The sequence below is a fragment of the Trametes versicolor genome (genome assembly GCF_000271585.1).
Source record: "Trametes versicolor FP-101664 SS1 unplaced genomic scaffold TRAVEscaffold_14, whole genome shotgun sequence".
In the NCBI taxonomy this organism is placed as follows: domain Eukaryota; kingdom Fungi; phylum Basidiomycota; class Agaricomycetes; order Polyporales; family Polyporaceae; genus Trametes; species Trametes versicolor.
The window spans coordinates 447701-458472 of NW_007360334.1; the positions used below are offsets into that span (position 1 = coordinate 447701).

At 61.3% G+C, this 10772-nt stretch overlaps 3 protein-coding genes across 3 annotated transcripts; 1 reads left to right on the plus strand and 2 right to left on the minus strand.

Annotated features, from left to right (window-relative positions):
• Positions 1-30: 30 nt before the first annotated feature.
• TRAVEDRAFT_82135 (uncharacterized protein) lies at positions 31-490 on the minus strand (the record flags this gene model as incomplete). Its single annotated transcript, XM_008046619.1, has 3 exons — positions 31-228; positions 324-365; positions 437-490. Coding segments are annotated over 3 exons (294 nt in total), but the record flags the coding sequence as incomplete, so codon positions are not given.
• A 1400-nt stretch (positions 491-1890) lies between these two features.
• Positions 1891-2433, plus strand: TRAVEDRAFT_40630 (uncharacterized protein; the record flags this gene model as incomplete). Its single annotated transcript, XM_008046504.1, has 4 exons — positions 1891-1971; positions 2028-2158; positions 2259-2407; positions 2429-2433. 4 exons carry the CDS (start codon positions 1891-1893, stop codon positions 2431-2433), a joined length of 366 nt encoding a protein of 121 aa, XP_008044695.1.
• Positions 2434-10310: 7877 nt separating this feature from the next.
• TRAVEDRAFT_84086 (uncharacterized protein) lies at positions 10311-10754 on the minus strand (the record flags this gene model as incomplete). Its single annotated transcript, XM_008046620.1, has 1 exon — positions 10311-10754. A coding segment is annotated over one exon (444 nt), but the record flags the coding sequence as incomplete, so codon positions are not given.
• Between the last annotated feature and the right edge of the window lie 18 nt (positions 10755-10772).

Consider the following 10772-nt stretch of genomic DNA (forward strand, 5'->3'; position numbering starts at 1 on the left):
ACGCATATGTCATCGAGGTGCAAGACAGACCTTCTCCTGTACGTTGTCAAGCGAATCGGGCGAGTCCACGGCGAAGCAGATGAGGATGACGTGGGAGTCGGGGTAGGACAGGGGGCGGAGACGATCGTAGTCCTCCTGGCCGGCGGTATCCCAGAGGGCGAGCTCGACGTGCTTGCCATCGACCTCTACATCGGCGACGTAGTTCTCGAAGACGGTGGGGACGTAAACCTGTGGTGATTGTTAGCGCCAGGGAACGCACGCGATCATCGCCACGTCTGCAGGTGCGCGCGGGCAACGCGACAATTAAGAGGTGGACCACTGACCTCGGGGAAGGTTCCCTTGGAGAAGACGATCAAAAGACAGGTCTAGGGAGCGCAGAGTGAGTTGTGAGTGAGCTGTGAGGGAAGTGGTACGATTGTGGTTGAATGGAGCGCACCTTTCCGCAAGCACCATCACCGACGATGACGAGCTTCCTGCGAATTTCGGACATGAGGGGCGTGAGGACGGCAGGCGGAGGACGGTGAGGACGACGAGGGGGGCGTGGACGCGGCGGGAGTGGTTGTTGGCGACGAAGGAGGATGAGGCCGACGAGGAGACAGACGACGGGAAGCGGTGAGATAGGAAGAAAACATCGCACTAGAGCTGCTGCGAGTAGTCGGTGTGGGCGAGTGCGAGGAGCGAGCGCGTCAGCGCGAGCGAGTGAGGGAGTGAGTGAGTGAGCGAGTCGGGCGAACGTACGGCAGTGGGTGACAGCCACGGGTGACGTCACGCGTCGCGGTCCGCGCAGGTCGGAGCTGCAGGCACCGGGCTCTCTCTCTCTCTTTTCCTCCGCGTCGTCTGGCTCTCTGGCCCTCGCTTCTCCTCTCGCCCGCTTACTCTGGCTGGGGAGTGGGTCTGGTACTGGGCCGGCGAGCTCAGGTTCAGCGCTGCTTTTTGCGTGCAAGTCGGACTCTCTGGGTGGACTCGCTTCGACCGCCGCTCGGTGCAGACCACCATCGAAATGCAAACATCGCACTCTCTCGCTCTCCTTGCTAGTCCTCTCTCTAGCCGGCTCGTTAGACGGCGTTGCGGGCGTTTCCAGCTCTCCGCAGTCGTGAAAAACGGCAAGTCTTGGCCGCCCGCACTCGCCTCCCCCCTGCGATCCCGCCGTCGTCTGCGTGTTCTGCACCCGGCGGGGCGCCTCCTCTCACTGCAGTCCTGGAAAACGGCAAGTCCTCGCCTCCCGCGCTCATTCCGCCACCGTCTGCGCGTTCTGCATGCGCCCCGGGGGCGCCCCCTCCACTATCATTGCGAGCACCTCGAGTCTCTGCCGCGCATTTTGGCGGGTATCTCGCGCATACATGCTGCCGAGTAAGTCAGGTTCGTCTCAAATGTGCGTCCGAGAGCTTACCTGGTACATCCTGCGTCGCCTCAGAGTGACACCGCCATGTCGACGCACGCGCGGACACTCGAAACAGCGGCCTCGCGCTGCCTCGCCCGTCCCTTCAACTCCATGCGAGACTTTAGGGCGCACGCCCCGGCGCGGCACCCCGCCAAAAGCGTATACACATTCAGCATCACTCCCGCGCCGGCCGCGTCGATGCCGTAGACTTCCGGTATGTGTTTCGAGTGCCCGCTCGGCTACGCGCTCATTCGCCTCTTGTGTATCTCCATTACAGCATTCGCAATTGACCTCTGTGTGAGCGCAGTGACGACGTTTTCGGCCACGCACACGCACACGGATCGCGCGGGACGCAAAGACGCGTCTACGAACGTGCTTACCGACGTGCCGCGAAACATCCGCCGATCGACAGCGAGCGTGCACTTTCGTGGGTCCCCGAAGACATCGAGGCGATCGGCGGGGCCGTACGGAGAAGCTCCTCGGGGGCCCGCCGCCGCCGGGGACTCGCGATGCGCATGGCCGGTGAACGGCTGCGACACCCGACGACGGATCGAGCACATACGTCGGGCATGCAGCCCGCATCCCGGATGGTAGACACACTGTCGACTCGGAGAGCGACATATGCGTGCTCACTACCCCTCTTCAGAGTCCCCGCGCGACACTCACGGCCCCACGCGCACACGACGCGCACAAAGACACACACCGGACGGTCCTACATGCCTGCACAGGCGTCGTACTCGCGCTCTGCCGTCTCGGACCGCTAGGGTACAAGTTTGCGTAAGCACGGCTGCATTCCCGGGTCACATCTTCGTACACCTGCTCATCCACGCCATTTTTGTTCGAACATTTTGTATAACATTCATACAACACCCTATAGAGACTACAAGACCGCCTACAACGGCTTCAAGCCGCGGCTTCGCGCATATAGTACGACGTCGCCTGGGCGCTTAATCGCCCCTCTACCTCGACGCCAGCCTCCATCCAGCTCTCCCTCCGCAATTGGTCCTGAAATCGCTCGCGAAATCTGTGAATGGGTGAGTCGACTAGTTTAAAAGTGCAATGCAAAGGACTTACATGACCTGTCGCCGTCTGTGCACCCGGCACACCCCCGTCGACCTCCACCGCTTCGCATCGCCGCTAGTCCTTCGAATGGCGCGCGGTGGACCTAGATTTAGGTCCGTCAGCGAAAGCATCTACGCGAGACAATGTACTAACTCACCCATTACCAGAAATCTGCACCGGCCGACACGTACGCGCGCTCGCAACCCCGCTAGACGGCGCACAACGCGATCATCGCCTACTGCGGTGCCTACAAGCTACTTAGGGCTACGTAGCCATGTACAGTACGACCCCGCCGACGTCCTCTTCTTTCCCGCCGCTCGTCGCCGCCCTTCCAAGACCAACCGACCTCGGTTCGACCGCACGCCGTCAGCCTGGGCTCGAAGTAAGTCAGCAGGGCCCTCTCTACGCGGAACTAATCGGAACTTATCGTGTTCGCGCTCGACACACTTCCGCAGACGTCTCCACACGGCGCACAGAACTCTGGGCAAGTGGCGACGTCAGAGGTAGCGCCTATGTGGGTCGCGCAAAAACTGTGCATACCTCGCGTACCACACCGTGTCCCTGCGAGTCCTGACTGCGTCGCACCTGTCAGAGCTCGTTATCAGTACGCGAGCCGCGTCACACGCCTTGCTCTCTCATTCGACATGACCCGGCACCGTCTGCGCGGACCTGCAAGGAGTCGGGTACGTCAGGCTCGCTTTCTCCACCCGAACACGACAGATGCTCACCGGATCTGCGCTCGTACACGCATGCGTACGCGTCTCTGCGTTGCGCGTGCGGACGCGTTGGCGGACGCATTTACGCGACGGGGAGCACAGCGGAACATACCTCACACTGTACCCCGTGTCCCTGCGAGTACTGATCGCCTCGGACCTGTCGGAGAGCGTTAGCCATGTCCGCGTGTGCACGGCACAGTCATACGAGCTCACCGAAGACGGCACCACATCGCGCCCTTGACCTGCTCACCGACGACGACCCGGACAGCGCGGAGTAGGCGGCGGGCAGGAGCGGGCGGGCGGGAGACAAGCAGAGAAGGAGAAAGAGGATGGAGGGGATGGGGCCAAGCAAGCGGTGCGCCCCCGGTCTATATACCGCGCCCGCGTCGCTTATTTGGACCCCAACTGGCCCCATCTCACACGCACAGACCCCGCTCCGCTGGCTCCGCCTGCCCAGCCCCTCCGCGCCCTCGCCCGCTCGCCTCCCTTCGCGTCGCTTGCGGCGCAGACGCGGACGCGAGCCGCGGCCCTCACCGATAGCCTGGGTGCTCCAATCCGCCACACGCGCGTCCGCGTCGCCACGGCGGTGTGCGCTTCCCTCGTAAAATACGTCTCACGCCGGAAACCCATCGCGCTCGCCGATCGGCTCCGACCCCAGGGAAGTGGGCCGCCCTTCGGGATGTACTGGCAGGTGCGCCCCCCGTCGTGTCTCCGCGCGTGCTGACCGCCTCGGCGCACGCCAGGATACCAAGACAATCCAGGGCACTCGTTTGCCCGCGGCACAACCGCCCAGACGTCCCCGTCCGCTCGAAGCGGCGAGCAGGATGGCTCGTCTACGTCCCCGCGACGTCCCGACGCCGTCGCACGACGACGGGAACACAACTGATCTGAGACACGGCCCGACCCGTCCTCCGCACTTTCGCATGCACGAGGTCGTCCCGCGCACGGACCGAAATGCGCGAGCCAAGATGTGCGCGCTCGGGTGTGCCGCGCAGCTTGCGGGAGATTCGTTTCACCCTCCCGAACGTTTTTGTGCGTCCGCAATATCCCCGGCCGTATAGGCCTCTGTGCACACGCCCCCGGTGCATTCGAGCAGCCACACCATGTATCGCAGTATGCCATGGTATGTAGCATGTACGCCCGTCAATATATGATGTCCCTGCCCGTTTGCCCGCAGTGTCCTCCCCTGGGATTGGGCCCCAGAAATCCTACGAGATCAGCTTCTAATTGCATGGATGCGAGCATGCCGAAGTCTGTACGTTTACGTGAGATCGAGAGGCGGTGGCTGGAGACCCGGAGTGGCTAGCGGCAGGCTCAGGTGCGAATGTTCAGGGTTCACCGTGCAGGCGAGCGGAGAGCGAACCCGCGGTGGATCGTTCATGCCGATCTGATAGCAGCGGCAGAAGGGGACGCACTCGTGAGGATGCCTGTACTGCAGCCATCCTAGCAGGACGGTCGAGTTCTTGTGCTGCTAGGTGGGCCCCCTTCAAGTTTTGGGGATACGACTAGTGACATGATGTAGTGTACAGACCATTCGAACACTACACATCGGCGCCGAAAACTACATATCTCCATGTGCCGAGCGCTCGTCCATGGCAGAGTTCTCCGTTCCCCGCCCAGGACCGCGCCTCTTTGGCATCGCGAATCTGCACAGGTGTTGGCATGGCGTGAACAGGTTCTTCGCAGCCCTGAGGGAACCCTGAAAGAACATCAACCGTGAGTCGCCTCTCCAAATCGGCAGGATCCACAATTACGCGTTGTGCACCTCCCGGGGCTCTGTGTTCGCGGCCCATGCGACGCCGCCGTCTGCACGGCGGAAGCTAATGGCGAATATTCAGTGTTGTTATTTGCCTGCGACGGCTCAGGGGGACGCGAGCGCAACGCCAACCGAGGATGTGCACTCGACATGACCGGCGGGGTGCTTCACGTTTGTGGATGGTATCCTAGAGGCTGGATATATCAAAGCGCGAGGAACGGCAGCGCGTTGGTACCACAGACCCGCAATCTGGAGGATTAGCAGGCTTAGCTCGCACATAACCGCAGTACGTACCTGGTAATTTTGCTGCGCGATTGCAACGCTCACGATTGAGGTCCCGCAAAGAAGGAACCAGGAACCGTGCGGACACGCCGTCTCGCATACGCGGCTTCCGGCCCTTCGCGAGATGGATCATTGACATGCGCCGTTTCTGGCAGGGACGGCTGTTCCTGATGCAACGAGGGGGCCATGTCGCTGAACAGCCCAGATTGACAGTTCCATTCCTGATGTCGAGATTTTGTCTGTGTGTGTGCATGTTGCGCCGGTTTTTTGTGCGCACAAGAGTGAAGTGCTCATATAGAGTCTTGAAGCCAGTACTGTACTGTTAACGACCCTGGGCCGAGTGCTTTCGGTCGAGTAACACTGCGGTAATGGTACAGAAGACGCATGAGACTTACGGGCGCAGCTCAGCGGCATGGCAACGGGTCGCCTCATAGGGTCGGTAGAAGGGCATCCAAATAACTCGTGCCAGAACGATAGGGTAACCATGCGGCGGGCGTCGAGAAGCGAGCCAGGGCCTGCGGCAGCGCTAGCAGCGAAGCAGTCGATTGGGTGCGAGGATGAGTTGATGGACGTCTTGATTACCGATTTGGCATGGTAATCGAGCTGAACGAGGAAAATGGTGTATCGAGCGGCCGTCGAGCGGAGTGTGCAGCAGCGAGACGGTTCAAGTCGGTTCGGCACCAGCGGCGTTAGAGTCGAGCACATCAGTGTCGTGCCTGACTCAGAATCGCGCCGAGCAGTGCGGAGTTTCTCAGAATGTTGCACGGCGTTTTATACGAGCACTGGATATCATTGTACACAATGATAGAAAGGATGGCGACAAGCCTGGTGGGCAGAGATCCCGTTGTCATCGTCGTTCACCGCAGAGCTGCACCGCGCGCGCTTCGAACCACACCGCATGCCAAATCGGGCACATTGCCCAAAAATCTGTCCCCGACTTGATCTTCGTTCCGTGCGATACTGGGCGGCGCACTTTCCGCATATCTACAGCATGCACAGATGCTATTCCACCTGCAGGACGTTCTGGCCACAGTCTGGCAGCCTGTGTGGACATTCTATTGTAGGGACGGGGTCCACTGTGGCGCTATCGAATTGTTTGTGAGCACAAGGATCTTCGGGGAGCAACAAATATATTCCAAAAGCTCTAGACAGGATTGGCTGGGGGAAAGGGCTAGGACGAGCAGGGGATCTGCTTGGCCAAGCCATATTCCACAGCCAACCCTGTCCACGCACCTGTGACTCAGGCGGAGAGCGAGCAAGAGGTGGCGGACATCATTTGTTATTACGTGGCGCGTAACACTGAAACTGGAAGATTGAGAATGGAAGAAGTGAATCTCAGGAATAACGTTACCCTTACACAACCGCTGATAGATTTGGGATATGGTGCTGCAGCCTACGTGGCAAAATTGACATTTGCTCCGCCGTGTCTCCACCTCGCTACCCACCTCGCCGCCTACCTTTCCACCACCATTGTCTCACTCCCGCTCGCCGTCCGCTGTCGTTCCACAGCCGGACGATGCTGGGCCGTCATCCTTTCCACACCGCGCCATCCTCTGAATCTGCCGCCCGCCCCAATGCCGCCATCTGTGGCCGCTGTACTCCGATCACTCCGCAAGTCTGTGTTGCGGGTGCGCGCAAGGGACACGTGGTTTGTGCATTCCCAGGTGAGTACTCGGTTTGCATCCATGTGAGACGAGTTGTCGAGCCTCCCAGCACCAGCAAGCCCTAGGCGACGACGAGACGACGACGAGAGAAGCTACAGGGGCACCAGCTGCGTGGCGAAGTAGGCACAGCCCGGGGCGTGCTTGGACGGCGTGTGTGCGGCGGCGGCATTCGTCGTGAGACAATCCGCTAGAGCACATCGTCAAGGGCTACGGAGGGCTGCAAGGTGTAGAGAAGACGGCAACGAGCAGCCAGAGTCGATTGCAACAGGTGAGTTCCAGTTTGGAGAGGTAAGGCGAGAGAGTGTTCTGAAGAGAGTTCCCTAGAGCAGAGAAGTGCAACCACACATATTCGGAAGCGCAGGACGACGGCGGAAGAGGGCGCACCGTGCAGCATTGGTTGCCAGCATGAAGAACATCACTGGAGACCGCCGCAGACTTGCCCACCATGTCCTAGGCCAGCAGAGTAGCAGAGAGCGGTGAGACAGCGGCCGTAGAACACCAGGTACGTGTTAAAGAAGCGGCCCAGCTTTTCCATCGTCTAACGAGTCCCCCAGAAGCCTGACAGCACCAGCGAGCAAGACCAGTTCAGCCAATCGAGACGCTGACAAATCGGGCATTCGGGAAGTGAAGGGCGACACGAGATACCTGCACGCGCGCGGAGGCCGAGGTGGCCGATGGGGCATGGGCGTCCTGCTATCGTGCGGATGTTGGAATGAGGGTAAGCACTCGCCGCGTGCACGCCCCTACCTTTTCTGACGTACCTGTGCAGCTGCGGCGTGGCCCATCGCCATCACACACACGTCGTGCGGTGTCGTCTGAAGGTGTGCACGCGCTGGCAGTGTTCCGTTTACCAAGTATAGACTTTCTACTCACCTGTGCAGCCAGCACACTGGACGGCCCAACGAGACAGCACGGCCGGAGTGCGAGAACAGCCGCTGACGCGGCTCTCTTGGACGACGAGCAGCGAGCTCTCGACGGGCTCTTGACGTCGCGCAGCCATCAGGCTATCCCGCAAATGGTCGAGTCGGATCTCGAGAACTCGCAGAGCCGCCGGCCAAGACCAGCCGAGAGACAGGGCGAGACCGTGAGGACTCTGAGGCACAGGCGAGACGGGAGAAGAGGCGAGAATGTGGCGGTGCGGGAGTAAGTCGCGCGGTGGCGGGACTTGGCGTTGGTCGAGTTGTGGTGGCGCATGGGCGTCTTTCTGGACGTTCGTCCGCCCCTCGACTCGCGCGGCTGCGTGGCAGCCTCGCATTGTGCGTACAGCCTCAGGATCCCGTATGCACACCCTGTCGTGTATTTCGAAGGTACGACGCGTGTTTTTCTCGCAAATATAGCTTGCTGATCGTCCCTGATGCAGCTCCCGGAGGGACTTCAAGCTTCAAGTCTCGCCGGGTGGCTCTCGATGCCTTTCAAGTTCCTCTCGATTTCGCGACGACGCGGCGACTCCGCCACGTCTTGTCACTCTCACACGTTAACCCAGATTTTCTGCGAGCCTTGTACGCGCTTGGTGCGGCCTGCAACGTCTCTAAGATGCTCAAGGTCTGAACTTGCGTCCCCAGCCTGCCCTCAGACTCTCCCTGCTTCCTTTCTCGGTACCGGGATGATGACGCGCTGCAGCACGGCCTCGCTCGTCTGCTGAGTACTATACGACTCTCCACGCACGATACGCGCGATTCCGGCGTCCCGGGTGTCCCGCGAAGCGCTCCGTAATGCTCCAACAGCATGAGCCAGTCCCAGGCTCTTCCCCTCTCGATTTCGCAACAGCGCGGCGATGCCGCCTCGTCCAGAAGGAAGTTATGCGTTGGCCCGGGAGGAGACTCCCTGCACACGCGCTTTCGGCGCTGCGTGCCCTCTACAACGCGCCCGAGCATCGGATTTTGCCTCCGCGGCCAGTCCCTGGAGGCCGCCGACGTTCCCCCTCGCGATTTCACGGCGGCGCGATCACGCAGCCACCTGCCGCCGCTCTCCCTTGTACGACACGACTCTCAGCCACACGTGCGCGCAAATCCGGCTCTCAACGGCTCCTGCGAACGGCTCAGCGCCGGACTCGGCTCCAATAGCCAATCCCCGCGCTCTCAACACTTCCCCTCGCGATTCCGCCACATCGCGACCACACAGCCACGTCGGAACGGATGGTACGGCACGGTCAGACACTTGGGTATGTACGTGCGCCGTCCCTAGGCTATACGACCTCTGCGGCACTCTGGAGCTCCAGATCTCGCTCCCACAGCCATCTCTGGGCCGCTCGATGCTCCCCTTTTCCATTTCGCGACGGTGCGACAATGCGAACGTGTTTCGCTGCTCTCCCCCGCGCGGCACGACTTACGCCTATCCGCGTGCGCGAGTATAGCATCCCACGGCCTCTGCAACCCAGTTTGGGGCCCCCGGGTCTTTCACTCTCAATTGTTCCCCAGCGCGACGCCACAGCCGCATCGGAGCGGTCTCTATGGTACTGTACAAAGCTATGCGACACGCGCGCGGGGTCGCAGCGACTCAGGGCATCTGGGAGGCGCTGGACGCAGGACTCGTCTGCAACAGCCACTCCCGGCATCCCGCTTCCCACTCCGCCACTTTGCGACATCTCAGCCACGTCGAGAGGACATGTATAGCACGGTGCGATACTGTGCCACCCTTGGGAGGAGCTTCTGGGGAGAAACGACCTCTGCGACAGCCTCGGTGGCCGGACTTTGCACCGGCAGCCCGTCCCCAGGCCCGACACTCCCCTGCGCGATTTCGCGCCGACGTGACGCCGCGGCCTTGTCGAGACGCCATCTATGGGACTGCCCAACGCAGGGCTACGTCCTCGCGCGATTTTGGCGCACCAGGACTCCTGCTCGGCGCGTGAGGGGAGATGCCGGGTGGCCTTTGCTCCCCCGAGCTCTCCCCGGCCGCTGCATGATTTCCGTACGACTTCGCGGCGACGCGCGGAGCGCAGGGGTGCGCACGGTGCATTGGATGTGTTACAATACAGCGCCCCTGGATTCGCGCGACCTTAACGTCCTGCGAGCCTCGGGGAGGTGTTCGAGTTGAGGCTCCCCCGGGAGTTGTTCCCGACCTGTAGCTTGTAGTTTTTGTCGCATCTCCACGGGACTTGGACCTTGTACAGTGCGAGTATGCTACAGTGGAATACGATGCGACTTACACGGTAAAAACGCGATTTTCGACATTTGAGAGAAGTGGTCCCCATGAGTCCTCCGCTCCCTATGGCGCCCTCTCGCTCTCCTATAGACACCCCCTCCACAGCCCCACTCTCCTATAGACACGCACTCCACAGCCAGAGTCCGTTAATCTTCTCGTGGCAGCCAATTCTCGCCTCCACTCCCGCCCGGCCCGTCCGCCGCAGCCGACACCGCTAAATCCCGCTCAGGGGGACAAACGAAGGGAAGGACGACGTCACGCACGGCAGCGTCCGGTCGATCCTGCAGGAAGCCCTCGCTGACCTTCCGCGCGTCGGATGCGATGATGGTGAGGTGCGCATCGCGGTAGATGCGATGCATGCGAGCGAGCTCGCGCCGCTTGTCCTGGCCCGAGTCCTGTATTATGCACAGCGTGTCCGCCCACAGATATTGCATCCCGAGCTCGTGCGTGACGTAGATCGCGTCGCGGATAGTCTGCGGTAGGTTCGCAGGATTGATCCCCGCAGTGTAGACGTGCACGTTGGAGGTGAGAGTGCTGTGTGGTTGCGGCTCGCCCCAGACGTAGCTGAGCGCGCAGTACTTGCCGCGTAGGCCGTCCGTCGGGGCGAGACGCGGACGGCTGGGATCGGAGCAGTCGATGAGACGGGTAGGGAGCAGAGCATCGCTCTCGTGAGATGCTAGCAGGGCTCGGCAGCGCGCATGTCCCCGTGCGCACTCGTCGACGCAGTCTTTCGCAAGAGCTAGAGCATGCGGGGATCCGATGTCTAGGAC